The 26,994-nt window shown below is 37.1% G+C and overlaps 1 protein-coding gene across 2 annotated transcripts in view; it reads right to left on the bottom strand.

Annotated features, from left to right (window-relative positions):
- Positions 1-26,994, bottom strand: part of LOC134793644 (uncharacterized) — a 29,348-nt gene that overhangs the window by 203 nt on the left and 2,151 nt on the right. The window contains exons 1-3 of one of the 2 annotated variants that reach the window (XM_063765279.1): positions 9,568-9,859; positions 8,288-9,412; positions 597-696 (exon numbers count right to left, since the gene is read on the bottom strand). In XM_063765279.1, coding sequence (XP_063621349.1) covers positions 597-696; positions 8,288-9,412; positions 9,568-9,576 — 1,234 coding nt within the window. In that variant the 5' untranslated portion in view covers positions 9,577-9,859. Of the gene's footprint in view, positions 1-596; positions 697-8,287; positions 9,413-9,567; positions 9,860-26,994 lie in introns of those variants that run through there. The other variant, XR_010144566.1, reaches the window with a different exon arrangement.

The following is a 26,994-nucleotide window of genomic DNA, read 5'->3' as shown; positions in this document are numbered from 1 at the left end:
AGACACACTTATTGACAGGATTGATGACACATTGCGCCGAAAGCGGCAATTTAGAAAGGATCGTGTAAATTGGTGTAAATGTATCTGCCTACGCTTTAAATGTTTTCTGTCATTAATATAAACAAATTTATCTATATCAATATCACATTTATCATATTATATCATCACATCTCAATCAGAACATTTAGCGTAGGTAGATGCTTTACAAATTCTGTCATTAATATAATCACATCAAACATCAGTGCTCATTTACCCTTAATAGTTTTTTTTTATAATATCGTTGTATGTTAAGGACGCAGTATGAGAAACATGCCAACACTTAGTATTTCAGGAGTGCTCCAGGTTGACTTCAAGTAGTGGCTAGATAGGTATGGGTGAAATATGAAACCTTCAAAACCTTTCAGCTTATTCGAACACCAAGGGCAGCTGCATGTCCTGTAACGACTGTCACACGAATTCTCCGTCGTTCTGTTTCTTCTGGTGCTTGATGTCGCTAATGTGTTGATCCTTCACGGCGTATTCGAACACTGAGCGAGACTGCACGTCCTGTAACGACTGTCACTTATTAACACAACGTTAACATAACATAACGTTACCCTTGACGACTTCTCCGTCCCGTTGTTCTTTCTGGTGCTTGATGTCACCAGTGTGCGGGTCGTTCACGGCATACTCGAACGCGTAGCGAGGATGGGCGTCCTGCGAATGATAATTAAAATCATTATCATCGCTATCATAATAAAATATTATAAGATTCCTACCATAAGGGCTTAATTAGTAAAAGCTATAGAAGTTATATTGTCTGTTCTACCTACTGGTAGAACGCTACTGATGTTGATTAAATTAGTTATATTTATAACAGCGAGATTGCTGTGTTCGGTTCTATGGCAAGTTCCGTATTGATTTTGACTACCTACCTAAATACCTATTACATTCGAATGTACTACTTTTCGAATTCGGTTCAACGAATAGACAGCACATTATTGATACAAACAGTGTTACATATGTGGAAATAATCTGATCGGTATATTTGATACTGCAAACAACTTTCAAAATCATTATTGTTTGGATTGTATTTAGATGAATAATTTTATGTTGTTTCTTTTTATATCGTTAATATAATAAAACAACGTAAAATAGGTAAAATAATATGAGCAAAAAAATGCGAATATGCTAAAACGAATATTGACCCAAAATTGATCGTCATTGATTGTCAATTGATATCAATCGATCTACAAACAACACCTTTATCAATTCATTACCTACAAGTTACTTAAGTACTTTTATCAATAATGATATCATAATCGATCTACAAACAACACCTTTATTAATTCATTACCTACAAGCTAATTATTGTCAATCAAGATCCGGCATCATTGCAACGAAGGGCATGCTGGCAAACCAATAAAACATATTTAAGATGCGTGAAAAGCGCGAGCGAGGCTATACAGGCTTACTTGGGCCGCCTGCGCATTTCGATCCACAATCCATCTCGGATAATGCCGTGGGAATGCCAGCTAAAGTTTAATCGAGCTTTCGTAAACCACAACCATGCTGCAGATTGTTACTTGGCAATCAAATTATCATTTCTGTTTCTTGTTGTACTAATTCGTTATAAGCCTGATCATTATACTACCTGACCCACCTGTTACCGAATTGTTCATTAATTGAGAAATAAAAAGGTTAAGCTGCTTAACTGATCGTAACTATGGTGTTGTAAAAGGGCTAGAATCGGACCAGGCTAAGCTGTATGGCATTTGCATTTACAAAGTGTGGCACATCACATTGCAATATTGCATGCAAACGCATAATCTCAATTTCGTTTATTTATACTTAATTACCTTCAACCTACGTATAATAATATGCTACTAGGTACGGTAATATATGTTCTTACTTTCTTCTTTCTTTATAATACTTATAATTTGTTTGGTTTTTCATTTTCATTCAAAGATTTCAAAAGTAAAGATAGGCCCGGCCCGTTCATGTCATTCCGTTTCGAGCGAACATGACATGTGTGTATCAACGAACATGTGCAAAGTTTTGCACTGCAAACGCGATTTGTGCACCAACGAACTGGCCCGCCACTTCGTAGTGCCCGCAAGGCCCGTCTTTACGAAGTACCTACAATATACATATAAATCAATGTTATTATTACGGAACCCTTGGCTTACCTACTAGAAGCTCTAGAACTTGATCACTTTTTTTATTGGCACGACACGATAACGTTGTTGTAATGTACCCATGGTATAATAATATACTCCGCCTGGTACTCCATTCCCGTCTTTTCTAGGTCACCTAACTGACACGGGCCTACGTCATCATGCGACAGCGCTATATGATAATATGCGATAGCGCTATATATAGCGGCCATGTTGTTGTGACGTAGGCCCGTGTCACTCTGGGAATGGAAGACCATGTTTTATTAGACTATGTAATGTACCTAATAGCTACTTCCATTACTTTCTTGACGCTACCAGACATTAGTTGTTACATTATGCACAGTCTCGAACGTAATAGGAGATAAGCGTACGTTTAGCACTTAATAGGATTACATTGTAATTTTTTTGCCGACAAATTAATTGTAGTCGTTTAATAAGGCTTTGTGTCATATGTCATATTAGTTAAGAGAGTTAATTAAGGTGATTGTCAAAATCTAAAGTAAAATGTCACGATTAAAATAGTAGGTACGGTGAAGTACAAAAAATCGATTAGTTTTTTTAATATGAATAAATGTGACTCAGTACAGTCTTCAGATTTACCGGCACTTATAGGGCACAATATTTAATTTTGTTTGGTAGTTTCACGTAACGTTTATTCATTTTCAGAAAATAATCTAGGACGCGAAGATCGGCGACTATACATTTATATACGAATCATATTCGATTATTTGATACTAATCAATATTCGATCTAAATATATACCTACCTGCTTCTACCATTTAATTATTAAAATGTTGACCCGGCCAAATTGCGGGTGTTTAGGCTTTAATTGGAGTAGGTAATATACCAATAGCTACTACTACATATGTATAGGTACTTATTAATATATATGTCTATACATTTAATTAAATTATGGACTATCTATTTGTCCCATATATGCCTTACTTACATATAATTTCATGGTACCTATCATATGTTTACTTATATACCTTATTTACATTAATATGTATACCTAACGTATCATAATATTTAGTAAGCGGCATTACAGTAAAACTTGAACATGCTATTGCGTTTTGGTATCATAAAAAGTCATATTATTGCATGATATCTAGTTTGATATTTGACACTTACTGGCAATGAAATACATGACTAGGTAAGTATCGCATTCATGTATGTTATGGAGAAAAGTTTTCGTAATTTGATGTACTACTTAAACCATACCCGATATTTTGGTGAGGTACTTATATGAAGAACAGGTAATTAGACACGGGATATACATATAAATATAAGACACATTGAAAAATAAGTCTTGTAAAGTGTTAGATAAAGTTGAAATTACTAATAAGTTTCCATTGCAGTTGGGACCTTTTTCTTTTAAAGTCGCGATAGTTGTTTTGCTGATGCAACCCGAACTTGAGCTAGTTGATGTCTTTTGTATGACAAAAAAGAAAACTCTGGCTTCGGAATTGAAATTCTGGTTCTTAGACCTTTGTTTTTGCATAGATGTTTTACAAATAGGGCAGAGTACACATATGGTTAGGTGTGTAACTTAACCTAAGTATAATTGTCTACGATAAATGTTCAAAGTGCAATTTTGAACCTGAACGAAAACATTTTTCCTTCAGAATTGACTAAGCAAATTTAAAAAATTTTAAATGCCGAGTTAGGTTTGCCTAAGATACGCTATTAAGGTACGTTTTCTACGTTACGAAATATTTTCAAAATTTATTTGCATGCTGCGAAATATCTGTTTAGAAGGGTTACATATCAGAATACCGAAAATCGATTTACCTAATGTTGAATCACCTATGCTCGTTTCACCTATTTTTTTTAATACCTAATGATCAATTAACCTAAGCTCATAACACCTAATGAACGAATTACCTATTGCACGTTTCACCTACAGTTGGTTTACCTAAGCTCAGAATACCTATGGTCGATTTACCTAAAGTTGAAACACCTAATACTCGAAATACCTAAAGCTAATATACCTAATACACGAAACACCTAATGTTGATATACCTAATGCACGAAATACCTAAACTCGGTATACCTAATGATCGAATTACCTAAAGTTAACATACCTACTGCACGAATTACCTAAAGTCGGTATACCTAATGATTGAATTACCTAAAGTTAACATACCTAATGAACGAAGTACCTAAATTCGATACACCTAATGCACGAAATATCTGAAGTCGATGCACTTAATGAACGAAATACCTAAAATCAAAAATGTAATTTTTGTTCAATAGAATATTATTAGGACATACAATATTTAGTATAAATTTATTAGCCAAATCATTCAATTGGCTTACTATTTTTTATTATAATATAAGGTCTAGTCATTTGACAGAGTCGAGATAGGAGCGACGAAGCGAGGAGGAGCGTGTTAGGTTAACTGCGACCAAACAGTGCCAAAACCGACTTTTATTTCATTGTCATGATGTTAACTTACAAAAATTAAGTTTTTGATAAGATAAGATAAGATAAGATAACTAATTTTGTATTAGACTTACGAAATCATTCTACTACCTAAAAAGTAGCGTTTCAAAAAGTGTATTTTTTAAGTTGTTAAACAAACAAACAGTTTCTACTGTAAGGTTGGGAAATCATACGATTTATTGGGTGGAGTTGCCACTTGATCATTCGGCAAAATTATATGAATTTTGTGCTAGGTATATAGACTTTAGGTATTCCGTGCATTAGGCATATCGACATTAGGTAATTCGTTCAGGAGGTATATCAACTTTAGGTATTTCGAGCGATAGGTTTAACAGTTTTAGGTATTTCGTCCATTAGGTAAATCAAGTTTAGGTACATCGTTCATTAGGTGTATCGTCCATTAGGTATATCAGCTATAGGTGATTCGTGCTTTAGGTATAATAGCTTTAGGTGAAACGTGCAGTAGGTAAAACGTGCATTACGTATATCGTGCATTAGGTGTTTCGTCCATTGGGTTATTTGAGCTTAGGTATTATAAACTTAGGTCAGTCAATGTTTAGGTAAAATGATCGATAGGTAATTTAAAAATAGGTGAATCAAGCATAGGTGATTCAACATTAGGTAAATCAGTTTTCGGTATTCTGATATGTAACCGTTTAGAAGTTAGGTACCATTGGCAATCGGAAATTCGGTAATATTGGAATTGTATAAGCGAACTCCCACATGGGCTCACGATTAAGTACCTACAAAAACCAGCGACGGAATAAGAAAAGCACATTGGTTACGCATAACCGGGAATTGTAACGAGAACTGCCTTTTTGTCTCGACTTTTATTGTTGAAATAAAATTCGCAGTATATTGTTTGTACTTTCCAAGCGGCCATAGCCCTAATTCGAAAATGGAATAAGTTTCTGTCAACTTAAAGCCTACATACGTCTTTCGCGAGTAAAAAGTGTTTGTGAGATGCGTCGGAGCGATTGCAACACGGTATTTTACTGAAGTAATATTCGGTTGAGTCTCTTTGACAATCCGTAACATTGCATACATTCTGTCGTATTTACATGTCACATGATAACTCAAGTTTCTAAGATGACAATTATTTACTATCCATTAGCAAAATTATACAGTTCACAGACTTTACACAAGAGTCGTCAATGGTCGCCTCATGGTCGCCATGTCACGAACTTTTAATAAAACAAGTTGAATTTTCACTTGAGATTGTTTAAGTTTACGGAACAACGGTTTTATGCATCATGCACGTTAAAAAACTTGAATTTAGTTCAAACGATTTAGTTTAATACTTTTAAACTTTTAAGGAACGACGTGGTGTTTCGTAATATCAATTTTGTCACATTCACTGGATGGAACTACCATGGATCGTAATAAACCGGCTGCATGAAAAAAATGTTATGCGTAGATACATCATTAATTTTGATGTTTCCACGTCATTTATCCATTAAGTTAATTGATGCAGGCACAAATTGAATAAAAGAGGAACTATTTTGATTTAATGCATTCACTTGATTTAATGAAAGTGAAACACTAGAGAAACATTATGAACACTGAACAATGAGAGATAAATTTGAATCGTGACTTATTTATTGAAATAAAGATCGATGAACGCTTGCAGTGCATTGTGTGCTGATTTCAACCGTGCAAGGCGGCGCTTGATCGATTGAAAAAATAACAATAATAAACCTAAATGTAATTTGTTCAGTGTTGAGTAGGACGAATGACATGAACGATTAATCGATTATATATCACATTATTTATATTGAATAATTGAATGTATCCAACTAGGTACTTACTAGTATGGTCTAAATTTATCGCAAACTACTGGTGGTATTCTTTTCCCAGACAAGCTAATAATAAAATACCGAATAAAGAGAATAGGGATCGCTTCTGCCTACACAGGTAACTGCGATTCGTGGCTTAAAAAAACCGAAACGACACTTCAAGAATATTCGACGATTTACCATATTGGGTAACTAACTAAACCATTTGAAGCTACACCCCATGACCCCATTTGAAGCTACACCGTAATGATGATAACTTTTTAACGCATATTAATTTACTAGAACAAACAGCGTGACTAACATTGTTAGAAGGCAAAAGTAAATCAGTAGGTCCTCTGTAGGTACTTAAATTGCACAATTTGCTACCGTTGCGGTACAGGGTAATTGGTCAAGATTTTGACGTGCGCAAAACTCGTCCTGGGAGTCAAATGAAGTCGATCAAATCTGTTACGTCACCTATTAGCCGGGATATGAAGTAATATCATGTGTGCTGTAATCCGGGACGCGGTGATTAGGTGCATTTTGTGCCGTGTAATATATTCTATCAATCATAGGATGCCTAATTGATAAGTGGCAGATTAACCGGTGAAGAAGATTTGGCTAATTGGAGAGATCTACCTACTTGATATAATTGCAAACACTTCGACAGCGATAAATAGCAGCGATTATTGATGGTTAATTTTTTTGTGACAGGCGTTTCAATTATGCGTAAATTAAACATAGAAGAATTCTTATGTAATAAATATTTCTGCGGTAAAATGATCTATAAATATTTGTTAAAGCGATAGCGCAGAGCTAAAAAGATTAAAAGGTACGAGAAATTAACTATTAAGCTTTAATTATTTTTCGAGAATAAAAAGCAAAACCGTGGAAATTCAAAAATAGATTTTTTTTAAATTAGGACTGCACATCAGTGCATAGAAACCATGGATGAAACTCCTAAAAATGTATGTCAATTATAGTTGAGTGTGTTCAGAGCATAAAAAGGTCAACCACGGCGTTGCATGAACAAGAGATTTCCTTTGGCAGGATTGGTCCTTAGGACCCAATGATGGATTTAAGAAGTGGAGCCACCCAGATTTTTGATGCAGGTGGGGGGTGGGGGGGTTTTTAAGCGTCTGCGACGTCTGAGGTTAATAATTCTTTAAGTTATAGGTTCTAAGCCAAGTTTAGTATCATTTTCAACTAAATCAAAGATGTAGACATAGATTTCATCCAAATCGGTTCAGCCTTTATTGATTTCCCATACAATCCTACACCTTTACCTTTCATTTTTAAGGGATTTTTTTGGAATAAAAACTATCCTATGTTCTTCCCCGGGACTCAAACTATCTCTATACCAAATTTTATCTAAATCGGTTCAGCGGTTATTGAATCCCCATACAAATTTCCACCTCCCTTTTTACACCCTTTAGGGATTATATTTGAGATTAAAAGTATCCTATATTCTTTTCTGGGACTCAAACCATCTCTATACCAAATTTCAAATGAATTGGTTTTGCTGTTTAAGCGTGACGAGGAATTAAAAAAAAAGTTGTTTTTTCATATTTTATGTGTTTTTACTTCGGAATGGTGCCGGAATGATATCATAAATGAATTCGGCATCCCCGATTTATACGAAAACGATACCAAACTTGGCCTAGTAACTAAAATGATATAGATATCAAGATAAAGTTGAGAGCCCCCCCCCCCCTCAAAAATTACATCAAAAATCTCGATGGCTCCACTTCTTAAATCTATCCTTGGGTCCTAATGACCAATCCTGCCAAAGGAAATCTCTTGTTCATGCAACGCCGTGGTTTAGGGCTTCCACCATCGACTATTAGTACTACTGATGATTTAAAAGTGGATCGCTACCTACGAAATAAGGAAAAAAAGTTAGAACTTACATAATTCTGCAGGAAGTCCGTGTGAACATTTTTGACATGAGCGATTCTCGCTGGAGCGGCCACGGCGATGTTGTGGTTGACGGCCACCGGCGCCGCGGCGTACTGCGCGATGCTGCCGCCGGAGTGATGGCTGATGGACGACGTGGAGTACGCCACCGATTGACCCGCGTGCTGGGAGATGACTGGAGCAGCGTACTGGGTTACTGCAGGCGCGACATGGGCAATTGCTGGTGCAGCGTATTGGGATACAGCTGGGGCGAGCTGAGCAGACTGGTATTGAGCTATCACTGGCGCTCGGTATTGCGAGGCCACCGGCGCGACGGGCGTCAATCCAGAAATCGGGGCTGCTCTATACTGAGATACAGCAGGTTGCGCTACAGTGTATCGTGACGGCTCAAAAAGTTGGGGAGTCTGTTGTCTTAGGGCGGGCGACGTCGCGTACCCAGCAGATGGAGCCGCATACACCTGCGTCACGACTGGGCTAGCCGTTTCCTCCGAACTGTACGCTGCTGCTGACCCGGCAGCGTAAGACGCCTGTTGCGATACTAAGTTCTGGGACACAAAGTTATTTTTGGGCGCAGCGAGTGCAAATCTGGCAATCAGCGGAGCTGCTGTCACTTTGGCAATGATGGGCGCCTGAGCGTAGGTTGCGAGAGGTGTCACTGTTTTCCCAGAAGAGGCTGCTGCAGATAAGCCGGCGGAGGTGGCGTAGCCGTGAAATTCTCTTTGGGTTGAGTATGCAGGAGCAGCATTTGCGTGCGAGATCAGTGATGAGGTTTGGAATGCCGGTGTAAGTTGCTGTTGAATGGGTGCAGAAACTTGATAGGCTGCTCCTGCTTGATATCCTGCTGCGGCTTGGTATGCAGCTCCCGCTTGATAGCTGCTTGATCCCGAATATTGATATGCAGGGGCTGAGAGCACTTGTTGCGAGACTACAGGAGCAGCCACTTTTACTCCAGAGGTGGTGAGCTGAACGGCTGGTGGCAGATACGAGTATCCGGGACCGGAGCCCGTGTGGCCGTTGTCACAGTTCGGGGCGGCTTGCAGTTGGCTCAAGTGGTAGTTAAGATCCGGATCGTGATACGCGCACACACTCGTAAGCGTCAACGCGACCGCCAATATTACCTGCAATAAAAAGTTGAATCACTTGAAGGGACAAAAGAAACACTGAATGTGTGTCAACTATTCTGCATTCAGGACTGGGTCATTATGGTTTTTGGCAGTATTCAAAAAGGGCTATTTATAAAGTAATACATATATTATTTTGACATCCAGCTTACCGTATTCATATTTAGTTTTTTTATCTCAGTGGTAAAATTTGCCTAAAATCTATATCATACAATTTTTTTATCTCATAAAAAATTTGTTGATTCCGCCAAATATATTGATGTATTAGTCAAAGTTGAGCGTGAGCCGAAATGAGAGCAAAGTGAGTAGGCTAAGACTTATATAGCGATCTCATATGTGTAAGAACGGGTCATACTTTTTCACGTTCGCTTGCGCCGGTGGGCGCGGCCGCCGCGCGGTGCGGGCCGACCGCCGACCTAGCACAACACACAAGCGCGCAGCCCGACCGGGCTCCAACACGGGTCAAAGTTCAACAAAGTCCTTCAATAAACTTTAAGCACGTCCTTTGTCATCATTATCGAGGCATGGATTTGCCATTTGGTTAATGAAATCATTGTACTTGTTAACAATCAATTTGTGTCTAAGTTATGCTGCAATAAGGCGTAAAAAGGACTAGTGTTTATATAGATGCATTAAGAGGGTAGTGGACAGTTACCTCCATACAAATATAGTCCCCTTTTTCTTCCTTGGATTTTATGGAGCGTTATAGAAAATGTTTCCATACTGTTTCTTAGCTTAACATACCGTCAATCTAAGCCTATTAGGAGTTTCCCAAAATCTGCAACAATGGACGAATTACAGAGCGCCCAGTTTAGACTCTCAGTAAGTCTATTTCAGGAAAATAAAAATTATAAACGAAGACACTATTTTTAATTATTTTTAAAGGAAGTGTTTCTACTGGCATTTGGAAAGAGTAAACTGGGAATTATAAAATTAACTGACTGTTTTTGGCTATACTATTGAGCTAAAATCGGCCCGAGCGGCAATTAATCCTTTCGCGTCTTGTCTGTTTACAAACCACAAGCAACATTTTACTCGAACATATTTCGGGTTATTTTTCAAAAATCCCGGTGGTCTACTTTCCTCTTAAATACACTTTTGTGTTACGATGAGGGTGGTCAAGTGAAGTCGTGCTTGGTCCTATAACCTCACCTTATTTCTGTATCGACACGCACTGCTTTGCATACCTATATCATTCGTGCCAGAGCGCATTCGGCATATCATAAACCTAATAATTACATTTAACGTGGATACGAAAACTAGGTTATTACCTACGATTTAAGAACATATGAGTAGTATGCAATGTGTGCGACATTTATAGTTCACAGGTATAATAAAGTGACTTTATATTACGTTTGCTAATACAGGTGCGGATAATTTAATACGCTCACATTATCCTAATCCCCTTTGATTAGACATTAATGCGGACAGATTTGTGTATACATATTAATTATATTCGTAAGTAGGTACATTGATCCATGATGAAATAAAAGAGTATTTTATATTATATTTGATTTGTTTTTGCAGCTGCCACGACCAAATCAAAAAATATACATTTTAAAAACAAATTTTGAATCAAGATTTGTTACAGTTAATAATATGCCCGGTTCCTTCAGAAGTAAGTCTTAAAAGAAACATTTAAAGACTTTGTGGCTTCTAATTTCAAAAAGTGAAAACATCCGAGATGCTCTTAAAAAATTTACAAAACACATCTGTTTTATGCCACTTTCCCGTAAAATTTTTTTAGATATCATTCATTAGACCTAGCATCCACAATAGCAGTCCCACATATTTGTGCTCATGTTCCTTATTCTACGATGAGCAATTATTTTATTATACGCCACCTGTGTGCACACCCTAGCCCCGTCTCATCTCCACGGCACTACTGCAAAAGCCGGCGCGGCAGCAGAGGCGGCCGAAAAATTAAAAAAGACCAAATATAGGGGTCTCGGCCCCGAATACGATTTCGCACCTTTTGGTGTATCGTAGACGCGTTCGCACCGTGGGGTCCGAACGCGTCTACGATTTTTAAGGATTTATCTAAAAGGATAGCAGACGCCACTGGTGATCGTAGAGCTGGCATCAGCTTCCTCGCACAAAGAATAAGTATTGCGATACAGCGAGGAAATGCTGTCAGCATCTACGGCACCATTCCGCAGGGGGATAGTTTGTAATTATTTATTTTACGATTAGTTTTATTTATTTTTAGATTTAGTTTTTAAGTTTTGTAGGTTAGTCATGTTTTGTTTCTAGGTATGTATTATATTAAGTTTGTGCATACTAAGCACTAATAAATAATTGTGTAAGTTTACAAAAATATATTTTATTAAATTTGTAATAACGTACACACATTTCAATTAAATTCAATATGGTCGCGTGTGGATTGGTGTGAGATCTTACTTATCAATTTTAAAATTTCTAGCAATTAAACTCCTATGACAGAATAATAGAATGGTGATGATCTGATGATTCATACTCCTATACTGTAAGTAAGCATAGGCCTGATCTGAACCTACCTGCTTTTACCAACTAGTTCACTGATTGATCTAAACTGCATTGCACAATTCACAACTTGCATCTGAAATGTACAGTCAGCTGTAGAGATAGTGGACTGTACATGCAGTATAGTGCGGGTCTAATCCTGGTCGTAAAATGCTAAACAAGAAATATATAGGTATATAATATAATGATTACGCAAAATGACTCTTTCATCATCATCATCATCTCAGCCATAAGACGTCCACTGCTGAACATAGGCCTCCCCCTTTGGGGGGTGTATGCCATAATCGCCACGCTTGGCAGGCGGGTTGGCGATCGCAGTCGAGTACACCGAATTTGAGGGACGCTGCTGCCCGACTCTTTAAAAAAGAAATAAAAACACATTTAAACTTTTTAACAACATGACAACCTATACATCAACTTCAGTGTAATGCAACTTGTAAAATAAGTAGGTTGGTGGTTATAATCCGGTAATCACTGTTGCTGCATAGGTATCAGTTACTGCATCTGTACTGAGATCGGAGGTCGGTCGATATGACAGATGGCACACAATTCATAGACGGAGAGCTAGCTACGGAAATAGGTTTGCAATGTATAGAGCAAGAGCTCTGAGATATGTTGTGATATAATAGCTAATTATTTATTTAATTCGAATATAACGTTGCCAGGTGTTTTATTGGGGGAAAAGTAGTGCCAGGTGACGTCCAAGATGCGCGAAAAAGTGCCAAGTCATCTCATTTACTGGGTCAAATTTTATCATGTTTCGTACCCAAAGGGTGAAAACGGGACCTTATTAGGTATTACTATAAGTTCCCGTTTTCGGTCCCCTCTATAAATTGCACACCTTCAATTGTTTTTACAACCCCTTTGTTGCCCAACCACTGTCACACCCACCGCTGAACAGCTGCCAGGCGCCCGGATTAATTAATAATGATAGTATGGCACACTAACTAGAGGGATTTCGGTGCTCTATAAATTGCAAACCTATTTCCGTAGCTAGCTCGTAGACCATCATTAGCGCTCGCTCGAGATAAAAGGTTATCAATTAATCTGGTAAGGGCTTAGGGCTACGTACCTATTCCCACGTCAAGTTCAAAGTAATTAGGGAAAAACGAGATTAATCGCATCGACTAATTGTTCTTTTCATTCATTTATTTAAGATTACCATGTTTGCATAAAAACTAGTTGCGCAACTGAAAGCTTTGTAAGGATTGTGAAAATCTATCTTGTTATAGTGAGACAGTTTCCTAACAGCCGAACGCACATGTTCCAGTCGGCAATTTACGTCGTTTAAAAGAGGTTTGGCGGCGCCTTGCACAAGGCTGCAAGCCCCTAAGCTCTTTACAGCTTACATGTAAATTACGACACCCCACGCATGCTCGTGGAAGGACTCGGACACATTAGCTGGGCCGCCGGCTCGCCGCCGTTTGAACGGCTAAAACCATTCAAATGGCGTTGGCGCGTTTAGTGTTAATTGAATTGGAGCAGAGAAGCGGATATTACCAAATGTAGGGACAGGAATTTCGTAGGTTACGGATAAACTTATTTAATAGCAGCCTTCAAGTAACTAATCGAATCGCATATATTGAGTTTGCTTTATACATAATTAACTTTTTATGTGTGCTAGTGCTAGTATGCTTGCTTTTGCTTTTGACAGCTATATTTACTGTAGCCGTAACATCACTTTCTGTAACTTTCTCGAGTGAAACAGACCCCCTAATTTAGTTTGGTTTATTATTCAATCTTATGGTGCTGGCTGTAGCTTAGACTCCTTACATAATATATATGTATTAAGTGCTTTATATCGTGTTTTATACCTGCATGAGACCGGCAACTGTCAACACTGAGCTGTTAATTATGAGGCTCGCTATCTAAGTGTTGCAGAGACAGTAATACAATTCGCAATTCGCTGATTAGGAGATAAGGCCCGGTCACCGTGATATAGATTTGCCATCGGGCTTCTAATTGTGCGACATGTGAGTATAGCCCCACGAGCTATACAAACCTGATTGTTAATAGATGTGTTCCAATTATCGAGTCTTTCTAAAGTACTCTAAAGAAAAAAAAAACATTTACGGTATTTCGTAATTTGGTGCGAGGTTCGCACAGCAATTGGGACAATTTATTGTGTTCGGCGAGGTCGGAGCTATCAAATTAATTAAAAGGAGGAAACCTTTCAATCCGCTTGCATTATTGACCTCACCAGCCCGTTTTTATTTCTTCGCGGTTGCGAACTAAATTGAAAACATTAAAGTACTGCTGACAGCATAGAGTCCTGATTACATAATGAATGTAAGTCTAAGTGCTAGTTGGTATTAGCCGAGTAATGAGCCCTTGTAAGGTGTTTAATCCATAAGCGCATTGAAGCTTTTCTGTACTGACACACTTCTTCAATATGAACTTGAGAGCCACAAGTTTAAGCCACTTAGATAATCTTGATCTAGATGAAAAATAAGTATCTAGTTTATCACATGTCACTATACTGATGCTATATTGCAACTTCGTAAAAGATCGAAGTACCTCTGCCTATTCATCTACCTACCTACGTTTCTTGACTTACAAGATTTGTCACAATCACAAAGTTACAGTTAATGACATCATAACAACACACAAATAGTATAGCTACAGCTAAGTACGTAATATCACTATATAAAGTTTTGGGAGGTACGTATCTTCAAAATAATAATTTTGCAAATGTTTCTACTTATGTAAATTTTATGCTATATTGTTTTTTTTTACCACGTAATTAATTGTGTATGCATAATTAGTTAATGTAGTGTTTATTTCCGAGTAATTCTCCAGTTTTTTTTTGTGATACAGACTCTACAGAGCGTGGAGTTTGTAGTCTGCGAGTTCATGTCACGCTCATTTCCATAAATACCTAATAGTAAACCATAAACAGTGAAGAAAGATTTGGAATAGTAATCTTATCTAAATATCAATAAATCGCTAGGTTAGGTATATATGAATGAAATTCATAGCAATACTGATCATAGCTTATGAACATAGCGTCCCTCATAAATAAGCATTAATTATCGTTAATGCTCAAGCATGGCAAGCTCCCAGTCAAATGCCTCATTTCACGCTCCGCGCTAGCCATTAGGCGCTGTAAACTTAATACAAATTTACACATGCTTTTGTAAACTGTCCAGCACTTATCTTGTAAGTTTATCAACATGCAACCAGCTCATTGGACCGACACCCATGATTAGCGATTAATCCAGCTCTGTCGCAAGCTGCTGACTTCCTAGTTTACGCCTAATCGAAATTGAAAAGCTCAAACGTTCCAGTTCAAGAAATTTGCAGGCCACGTGCATCGTGACATAACTTAAGTACCTATACCTAATCATATGATTCATATGTATCACAGCGAATTTGCATTCGCGGAAAATTTGATTGTCTGTAACTTAGTTGATATACACAGGTGTTAATAAGGTTGGTTAATGTAATGTAAGGTTGGTACATGATTCCCACTGTGTTCACTCATTCACCGTATCGCACTAAATTGCCACACTACAAGTCTGGGTAAAACTACTTATTTAAATTTAGGTACCTAATACTTACCTAGTACCTATATACAATATTAACCCTTAAATGCATGATTTTTCTTTTTGCCCGAAATTAATATACACGGTGTAACATGAGGAAACCGAATAATTTTAACAGCGTATTCCTGATCATATTTAGAGACAAAAATGTCCTATAAACCTGACCTTGTTGTCTGAAAATAAACGCATTTTATTTTTTATATATATATATATTTTATAAACTTTTTTGAAATTCGCCTAGTTTCAGAGATATTATTAATTTAAAAAAATGCAAGTTTTTATTGTTACATAGTGTAAAATGACTTTTTGATGGTGATGTTGCTGCTATGGGACGTGGTCTAAATATCCTTATTGATAGATGTCAAAAAGTGACAAGTAACACTTTGCAAAAAGTAGGTTTTACGAAAAAAACATGTAATAATCAATTTTAAGTGACAAGTTTACCAATAACATTTATTTTTTATGTACAAATACATTTAAAAAAGTGAAAAAACAAAACAAAAAAAAATTTTTTTTTGGCGAAATTGACCTAAACTCATATTAAATTTTTTCCTTGGTTTGACCTCAGAAATGCGTGGTTAAAATTATTCGGTTTCCTCATGTTACACCGTGTATGTATCACATAATTGTTTGCCGATTCTAGGAAAAATAGTAAAAAAAATATAACTTCGATTTTCACTGCGAAATCAGTGTTAGAAGTTGAATTGGCTAAATCATATTTATGTAAATATGTAATTTTCAGTAATAGATATATGATTTTTTTACTACCATTAGAAAGGTACAGTATTTGTGATATATCTATGATAAAGTTTTTAAATATAAAATAATTACAAACCCCTAAAACACCGTTCAAAATCACATACTAAAAATTATCAACTTCTGGATTTTTCCAAGCTTTCCGACTTTTCGTCTTAAAACGAACATAATTTTTATAAATTAAAAATATTGCGTAAATTTAACCCTTAAATCATTACCCTACTACTTGACGTTTGGTATAAAGGTGCGTTCAAGAACGTAAGCCTTTTTTTTTTAACTGTGAGCTGTCTAATGCTCTGTAGACATTTGGCAACACTATGCATTTAAGGGTTAAAATAGAACGGAACGACAATGCCTAAAGTATTTGAATGGTTGCATATGCATAGAGACTTGTCCTTTTCTGGATAAAGGACACTAAGTGTAGGTACCATATATGGTGTAGGTCATTTGTAACACTTTATTCAAATGTCGGAGGACAGGACATATTAATGAGTGTCCGAATTGTCGATTCCTTAGAATATATGCACATGTTATTTTGCTCCAGTTAGACAGATGTAATTATTAACATTGACTTGCACTTTCTTAATGCACCTAACCTGATTTAACTAAGTACTTATGTGTATGTAGGTAAGATAATAAGGAATAAATAATTTTCTTAAAGCTACAAAATTCTCATATTATTATTTGTAATTTACTTAAAGGAATCCAGGGCCAACGTCCTAATGTTTAACATCATATATCCAATAAATATGTAAACTTACCTTGTTGTGATAATGTATTACTACTCGTATGAATTGACATACTATGACAATGCGGAACACCGACACTTTTATTTCAAGCTCTTTTTTTTACAAAAAATAAATTGTATATCAGATATATCATTTAAAAAAACTTTATCCATGACGTACGATATTACCATTATTTAGTCTCTTAGTCTCTGGTACACTAGGTACATTCGATGCATTTCGAGCACGCTGTAATGTACGACTCTCTCTTGACTATCATTTCTCATTTTGCATTACTTTCATGTAGTTAATATTTTTCAGACTTAGATACTCATACTAGCAAAAAGCAGAGCTTTGTAAGGGCTCGCGGAGTTTTTCTGCCTAAACGTACCGCGACTTTGATCCAGTCGGAGGCTTGTTCCATGTTCGATCGAGTGGGTACGTAATAAGTCCGTTAAGGATGCAGCTATAAGTGAGAGCAAGAAAGAAATATACCTACTAATTGGACCCCGGTCGCTGTCCGGTACGTCTGTCTGTTACAGCTTTTAATTTGTCCATTAAAACGTGTCCAGACGACAAAATCAAATTGCCAATATCATCCACACGTAATATACAATTTCATAAGCGTTTATCTAGACACGCGGCAGCGTGTCAAGCCAAGTTCAAGCAAAGGAACTGGCTAGCCAGCGCCGAGTGTATCTTTACACGAACCACTTGGTGCCACTTTTGACCCTTCTATAACTCAAAACATATTTAACGTAAACACATAAAACTACGTGTGTTTAATTATATCCATAAGGACATCTAGAAGCCTAAATTTCATGAAGCTAGCTCAAACGGTTATAAAGATATGAAGGTCAAAAAGTCGTAAATTTTGGGACTGACTGACTGACTTATAGTACCTAAACCTAACCTACTTCCAGATGACCTAGAAGGATGAAATTTGGAATCCAGCTCGGTTATTGTGTGTAAGCGTAGGAAAAAATCTAAAAATAAAAAAAAGTTAAAAAATAGGGGGGGTCCCCATACAAAAAAAAACATTTTTTATTGTGACTGACATATAAGTACCTAAACCTAACCTACTTCCAGATGGCCTAGAAGGATGAAATTTGGAATCCAGGTCGGTTATTGTGTGTAAGCGTATGAAAAAATCTAAAAATAAAAAAAAGTTAATAAATAGGGGGGGTCCCCATACAATTTTTTTATTTATTGTTACTGACATATAGTACCTAAACCTAACCTACTTCCAGATGACCTAGAATGATGAAATTTGGAATCCAGCTCGGTAATTGTGTGTAAGCGTAGGAAAAAATCTAAAAATAAAAAAAGGTAAAAAATAGGGGGGGTCCCCATACAAAAAAATATTTTTTAATTGTAGCGTTGGAACCGTTACAAGCAGATATTTGAAACTATCCCAATATATGTATTATTATATTTGCTGTATAAAAGAAATATAAAAATAAAGTTAAGTCAAAAAATAAGTGGTGTCCCCATTACAAAAAACTTGTAATACGCGCTAAACGACCGGCCAACGGTGTGTCGTTGGCGGCGCGCGGCACCACATAATTAATACAAAGAACAGAAGTGAAAAAACATGCGGCGGAAACACAAGAAAAAACATTAAATCTCAATACCTGCCTTGTTTTCTTTACAAAAAGTATTGATATCCCATCAAAAACATAAATGTAAAAAAGGAGAGCCAAGTTCAATACAAAAATTATGCTTGGCTGTGGGGTTCGCCGCAAAAAGAATGGAGATCTAAATGAGTGCCAAGTTCTATGCAAAATCCAAATATGTATTTATAAGAACAAAATAACATTATAAACAAGTATTAAACTCTATTTCTTTGCTTTATTGGATACCTATAACAATTGCTGTTATTTAAAAAAAATGTGAGATCTTAAAGTAGGTTAGATTTGACTTGGCTAGTTTTTATCAGAATTACAATATATATATATATATGTTGAATAACTTTATAAAATGACTGATGTAATGAAAACTGGCCAAGTCAAATCTAACCTGCTTTAAGATCTCACATTTTTTTTAAATAACAGCAATTGTTATAGGTATCCAATAAAGCAAAGAAATAGAGTTTAATACTTGTTTATAATGTTATTTTGTTCTTATAAATACATATTTGGATTTTGCATAGAACTTGGCACTCATTTAGATCTCCATTCTTTTTGCGGCGAACCCCACAGCCAAGCATAATTTTTGTATTGAACTTGGCTCTCCTTTTTTACATTTATGTTTTTGATGGGATTACATCCTACACGGTCGCCCAGTACTTTTTGTAAGGAAGCTAACTGGCTTTCCTACATAATGTTGGGTCAGCGAGCCAATGTCCTTGAATTTATTTATGCGTCCACACCAAACAATTGAGCGTAAAACTATCCCGTCTGGACACCTACTGGCGGTAATCATGCTCCTCCGCACATAAACTTTCGTATAACTTGCTCTCTTAGAGCCAACGGGAGTGGTCATTTCTCCATACAAACGTACTCCTCGTTTTTCTCCGTGGTTTTTGAAGCTAGAGCAATGATTTTTTCAACACAGATTAATATTGTCAATATCTGTGTCGGACCGTTTTGCTTTTTTTGATATTTTTGTTTTTTAAGGCGCTAGAGCCCTTCAAAAATGGCCAAAATGGCCTAATTGACTATGCCGCAATGAGAGGCGTGGCATTCAAAACTGATATCAATTAGCCAAAAAAGCAAAACGGTCCGATACAGATAATTTCATAATCATTTAGATTTCCAAATTTGGTTACGATTGGTTAAGTTTTGGAGGAGGAAACAGAGGAGTACGAAACCTCGATTTTTGAGATTTTTACGCAGGATTTTTCGCCTTGTCCTTATCGCACTACTTTTAGGTGCCGCTTCCGTTAGCGAGACGGGTATATTTACCTAAAATATTTAAAACTCAGCTCCTGTTTCGTCTTAAGTGCTCATTCAAGACGAGTGAGATGACCAAAACAGCGTGTGCCTATGTGGCAACAAACGTGAGTTCCACTAAATACTGCCAGGGTTCAGCTACAGCTCTATCTTGAGTATCTCCTAAGTGCTCAAAAAGACGAGTCGGATGACCAAAACAGCGTGTGCCTGTATTGTATAAAACCCGAGCTCCACTAGGTACTGCCAGAGTTCAGCATCAGCTATCTTGGGTACTACTCTACCAAGTGATCATCATGACGAGTCGGATGTCCAAAACAGCGTGTGTCTATATTGCACCAAACCCGAGCTCCACTAGGTACTGCCAGGGTTCAGCATCAGCTCTATCTTGGGTACTACTCTCCTAAGTGCTCATCAAGACGAGTGAGATGACCAAAACATCGTGTGCCTATATTGCAACAAACCTGAGTTCCACTAAATACTGACAGGGTTCAGCTACGGCTCTATCTTGGGTATCGCCCAAGTGCTCAAAAACGAGTCGGATGACCAAAACAGCGTTTGCCTATGTTGCACCAAACCTGAGTTCCAATAGGTACTGCCAGGGTTCAGCATCAGCTTTATCTTGGGTACTGCTCTCCCAAGTGCTCATTCTGACGAGTCGGATGTCCAAAACAGCGTGTATCTATGTTGCACCAAACCTGAGTTCTACTAGGTACAACCAGGGTTTAGCATCAGCTCATCAGCTCTATCTTGGGTACTGCTCTCCCAAATGCCCATCAAGACGTGTCGAATGACTAAAACAGCGTGTGCCTATGTTGCACCAAACCTGAGTTCCACTAGGTACAGCCAGGGTTCAGCATCAGCTTTATCTTGGGTACTACACTCCTAAGCGCTCATCAAGGCGTGTCGAATGACTAAAACAGAGTGCCTATATTGCACCAAACCTGAGTTCCACTAGGTACAGCCAGGGTTCAGTATCAGCTCTATCTTGGGTACTACTCTCCTAAGTGCTCATCAAGATGAGTCGGATGACCAAAACATTGTGTGCATATGTTGTATTAAACCCGAGCTCCACTAGGTACTGCCAGGGTCCAGCATCAGCTATCTTGGGTACTGCTCTACCAAGTGATCATCATGACGAGTCGGATGTCCAACCCAGTGTATGTAGCACCAAACCTGAGTTCCGCTAGGTACAGTCAGGGTTCAGCATCAGCTCTATCGTACTGCTCTCCCAAGTGCTCATCAAGACGTGTCGAATTACTAAAACAGCGTGTGCCTATGTTGCACCAAACCTGAGTTCCACTAGGTACTGCCAGGGTTCTGGGTTATTTTGTTGAACTGCACGCCGACGTTGCAATTGGCGTGCAGTCGGCGTGCAGTTTCCATACAAGTTGCAGTCGGGTTGTAATATGCTTATCTTTATTTATAATTTTGGCAGTTCTAAGCAATAGTAACACTAAAACTGTTTCTCGAACTGAAAATACCCGATTTAAGTTTGCTAACACAACATGACTGATCAGTTTATCTCATCAGCGTCACAGAACATACGAGTAAAATTGACCTTCGCAATATACAGCAAGATTGAATGTTCCAGTATTCACAGAAACTTAATTTCTAAATTCGGAATCAAACCGAGCGAAGCGAGATGGGTCAGAATCCAAAATATTAACTCTTTTTTGTATTCATCGTTGTTAGCACATAATACATTAGCATGAATTTTAACTCATAATTTTTCTAACTGATGGCGCTAGTTGTAATACAAAGTGTTATTCCTTTATTTTATTTTTTTAGGTTTATAATGTCCTATAATATTTATTTATTTTATTTTATAAAATGATATTTTTATGTTTGATAACACATCTAGACATGAATTTAAATTACTATGTTAAATTTCAAACCTATCAGTGCGATAGTTTTTCCGTAAAGTGTACCACAAGAATGCATAGTTTGTCGAATAGTGATAGGGCTCGCTTCGCTCGCCCTAATAATTTAGTATAGGTATGCCTACTTGCTACTTGCACTCATTAAATACTATACTTACTAATGCTACCAAAACGTGTCACTTAAATACGATACATACGATAAACAAATTATCCTTATCAGTAATGCAAGTCAGTCTATTTAAATTTAATAGAGCTATTTGATCTGTATCAGATTTGCCATTATTTAGAGGTTACCTATAGGTACCATCGCCCACACTGTTAACTACTTAAATCGGTGGACCTTATGCCTATTGTAATAAGGTCCACCGATGTACAGTTAGGAGTGTTGCTGTTTGTACATTATTAATTTTATTGTTCAGATAGCTGACATAAGTGCAGGTCTACTCCCATTACTTACCGAGTAAAGACTCTTACAAGACTTAGACAAACCAGGATAACCTGAGACCTCAATATCAGAAACAATTGTGCGTTACGAAGGACACGTGTGACATCTTCTCAGTAGCACAACATATTACCCGTAGGCAGATTCGATTCTTCTTCATTCTACGATTGCAACTTATGAATCCTGGCCGGTGCTGAGGGGCACCTTGGGATTGATATCATAATAGGTATCATAAAAAAATCTGAATATGCATCTAGTCGAATCGTTATAGATATCAGAAGGAGCGAATGGTGGAATTCGTGAAATACATTCGTTTGCTTATTAGAGACTCTTATGGCCGTGTATCAGGGTTGGTTTTCACACGAGACGCGTGTGCTGGGACAACCGTATCTGGAACGTGGATCGGACGTGCCACTGACTGATGGATATTGAGCAACTAATCGGCCAATGAGATCTGCGGTTCATACATTACGTAAATTAGCTTCTGCCCGCGACTTCGTCTGTGTATTATCCTTTTAATCCCGATTTCAACCCTTTAGGTTGCTGGGATAACTTAGCTTACATATAGTTGAAAAATCAAGTTACATATTATTTCAGGTACTTTTGTACCTACTAAATTTCGGTTGTCTATTGTTTGTCCGAAAATTATATAAAATAATACTCATATGCCCGAATTTTATTTGCCCGAATTTCATTTGCCCGAATTGTATGTTTACCATAAAAATGATGTGACATACTCTTTGTTTACCCGATTATTAGATTCCAGAACGTACGAGTGCCATACGTGTTGTTGTCCATATTATTAATTGTAATAATACTATTTAATAGAATATTTAACCTCACCTAACCCACTTTTCCAGTAGTATTTATTTTCTGTAAGGGTCGCAGTTCAAACCTAACCTAACCCATTTTTCTAGTAGCATTTGGTTTCTGTAAGGGTCGCAATTCAAACCTAACCTAACCCACTTTTCTGATAGCATTTCTTTTCTGTAAGGGTCGCAGTTCAAACCTAACCTAACCTACTTTTCTAGTAGCATTTATTTTCTGTATGGGTCGCAGTTCAAACCTAACCTAACCCACTTTTCCAGTAGCATTTCTTTTCTGTAAGGGTCGCAGTTCAAACCTAACCTAACCCACTTTTCCAGTAGCATTACTTTTCTGTAAGGGTCGCAGTTCAAACCTAACCTAACCCATTTTTCTAGTAGCATTTGGTTTCTGTAAAAAAAATATATTATGGCTAGTGATAATTATGGCTTACAATGATGATGACAAATGATATTATTGAAATTGATTTTATGGGAAACAAAGTTTCTGGCACGTGACTAATAGTGTAGTAAATAAAGGTAGTGGACCCCGCAGTAATTCCTCAGCCAGAAAAAACTTTACAGTATGATAAAGTATCAATAAATAAAAAGTATTGTATAAATATCCAAAGAATAATAGTAATAGTATTTAAGTAAATACCTAAAGTCTTAAATCGTTAATATCTTTTTACGGAAAAATGCTCCGTTCAAACTTTCATCTCCACCGCAAATATTCATGTAACTTATTGCAACAATATATGACATAACAATAAAAAAAATCCCAGCAGAAATACCAATAACTTATTTGGTAAAAAAATTTCGGACGGAGGAATTACTCGGTTAAATAAATAAACAGCTTTGTATGTTTACGTATAAATACCTAACTTAGGAGTGTTTTTAGGGTTCCGTACCTCAAAACGAAAAAAAAGAACCCTTATAGGATCACTCGTGGGTCTGTCTGTCTGTTTGTCACAGCCTATTTTCTCGGGAACTACTGGACCAATTAAGTTGAAATTTGGTACACATATGTAAATTAGTAACCCAAAGATGGACATATTTTTTGTATAATTTAAAAATACATAGGTTCGAAGTTATTTAAGAAAATACAAATAGCCAAAAAATGACCATTCCCCCTGTATCTCCGAAACTACTGGGTCTAAAATTTTCAAAAAAATACACAAAATAGTTCTTTACCTATAGATGACAGGAAAACCTATTAGAAATGTGCAGTCAAGCGTGAGTCGGAATTATGTACGGAACCCTAGAAACGCGAGTCTGACTCGCACTTGGCCGGTTTTTTTTTGGATATTTATAATGATAGTTTCGGCTCATACTATACAATAACCAAGCAACATTTCATCGACTGAGGAATTAATGCATGGGTCTCCATACAACAACTTGCTTCGTTTACTACCCTATAATATAGTAAACAATAAGTATTGCATATGTAATTATGGGAAACAATATAATGGCTGTTGACTATTATGGCAAATGAAATTCTGGCAAGTGGGTGTATACGCTTAATTTCCTTCCAAAACCGTTCAGCGGTTTTTCAGATTCCTATATATTATCAACTAATAATTTTAATTTGGGCAGCTAATTCGGCCAGAGAATAAGTCGGCCCATCCAAAGTGGTAACGCTGCCAGTCTTCCGAGCACCACAATTAACTCATAAAGACGACCTTATTTAATGTTTTATAATAGTATAGTTTTAATTATTACTTATAGTTCGTTTATTTAAGTTTTATTTCTTTTGTTTTAAGTTGTTCCATAAATAAATTATCTCGACCATTTGAAATATAAATATTTATGTACCTACATGAAAAATGTTAATAAGATAATGCCTCTTCTCCAATCCTTAATTACTGACGAGGAGAATATTTCTAACTTATTCGTAAGTTAAACTTGAAACTTTAAAGATTGATGTTTCTCATCAGCCAGTGATCGTACATTTTCCAGCATTTTTGGTGCAGCAGAGTGGTGTTAACGGAATTGGTATAGATAATTTCAACTGAAATGGTAAATTAAGGTTAATATTAACGTAATTAACGCTAATTAATCATTAGGGTTGAAATTATTTATACCAATTCCGTTAACAACACTTCGTGCACCAAAAATGCTGGAAAATGTACGATCACTGCTCATCACACAACATTTTCAAAGATATTTGACGTTTGTAATACTGTCAGTACAGTCACGATCGTCACGTCTGAAAATATAGAAAGGGAAAAAGTGCCAAAAATATTCATACACTACCTTAATATAGGGGCAATAACATATTTTTGGCACTTTGTCCGTATCGATATTTTCAGACGTGACTGTACCTACAGAATAATTGCATTAACTGGAGCAATCAATATTATTTTTCCAGCACTTACATGTAATAGCAGTCACTTTACGATAATATCTAATTGAAGTCACTTAAGAGCGCTCTTACAAGAAAAGTCGAAATAATGCAAAATTGATGATACTAGTCGACGAAATTCAGGACTTTGCGCTCATTATTAGAAACAATGAGTACTTGTTCCAGTAAAAGCGTCTTCTTATCTTTATAAATATCGTTGTAAATATTAGAAAAAGGACTTATTAAATTAGTAATGATTTTTTTTCTGATGGTCGTTTCCGAAAAACCCCGTGAAGCACTGAATGGCGAGCTCTTATTTGGAAATGTTGAGAATTTTACTCTGCTAAACCTGGCTATTTTGTATTACTAATACCCTGTACTTTAGGCATATCAAACTATATTTTTCCTACATACCTTTGAGAAAGAGAAAATCAAAGTAAAACGAACTCGATTTTCTCTCCGAAACAAGTGTCAATTCCTACGAAAATCTACTTAATATCGAAGTCATTTTCATACTCAAACAATCTGCAACGTTTGCTTATACTGTTGGTATACATTAGTGTTTATGAAAATCTACTATAATTTTTTGGCAATTTTTTGAAAACTACTCTATATTACCGATGACGCGCGCTGCGCCAGCTCAGTGCCGCGGCAGAGCTTGTAGAGGCAGGACGTGTGTCGGTCGGCTCCGCACATTTTCAACGGCGACGACGAGGTTTTTTATCATTGTGTGCGGCGGGCGCCGTGTAAAACGCTATACTGTGTGCGTGTAAACCGCAACGAGAGACTTTGATCCTAGCACCGTTTTTATAGTATTATAATTTATAATGGTACAGTTTAATAAACTACCGGACAGGATTAAAAATATTTGAAACGACCTGACATTCTATATGTATTTATTTGACTCAAGATAGTACTCAGGGTCTGATGATGGAGCCGGAAGGTGGTCACCGGTACCAATCAACCATGCAACTAAACCACTTCGTGTTTGGGCTCGTTTGATTCGGCTCAACAAGATCTTTGACTTAAGATAGTACTCAGGGTCTGATGATGGAGCCGGAAGGTGGTCACCAGTACCAATCAACAATGCAACTAAACCACTTCGTGTTTAGGCTCGTTTTATTCGTCTCAACAAGATCTTTGACTTAAGATAGTACTCAGGGTCTGATGATGGAGCCGGAAGGTGGTCACCGGTACCAATCAACCATGCAACTAAACCACTTCGTGTTTGGGCTCGTTTGATTCGTCTCAACAAGATCTTTGGCACAAGATAATACTCAGGGTCTGATGATGGAGCCGGAAGGTGGTCACCGGTACCAATCAACCATGCAACTAAACCAATTCGTGTTTAGGCTCGTTTGATTCGTCTCAACAAGATCTTTGACACAAGATAGTACTCAGGGTCTGATGATGGAGCCGGCAGGTGGTCACCGGTACCAATCAACCATGCCACTAAACCACTTCGTGTTTAGGCTCGTTTTATTCGTTTCTATAAGATCTTTGACACAAGATAGTACTCAGGGTCTGATGTTGGAGCCGGAAGGTGGTCACCGGTACCAATCAACCATGCAACTAAACCACTTCGTGTTTAGGCTCGTTTGATTCGTCTCAACAAGACCTTGGACACAAGATAGTACTCAGGATCTGATGATGGAGCTGGAAGGTGGCCACGGGTACCAGTCTACCGT

The sequence above is a fragment of the Cydia splendana genome, chromosome 9, assembly GCF_910591565.1.
Source record: "Cydia splendana chromosome 9, ilCydSple1.2, whole genome shotgun sequence".
Taxonomy (NCBI): Eukaryota; Metazoa; Arthropoda; class Insecta; order Lepidoptera; family Tortricidae; genus Cydia; species Cydia splendana.
This window is presented reverse-complemented; position numbering and strand designations above follow the sequence as displayed.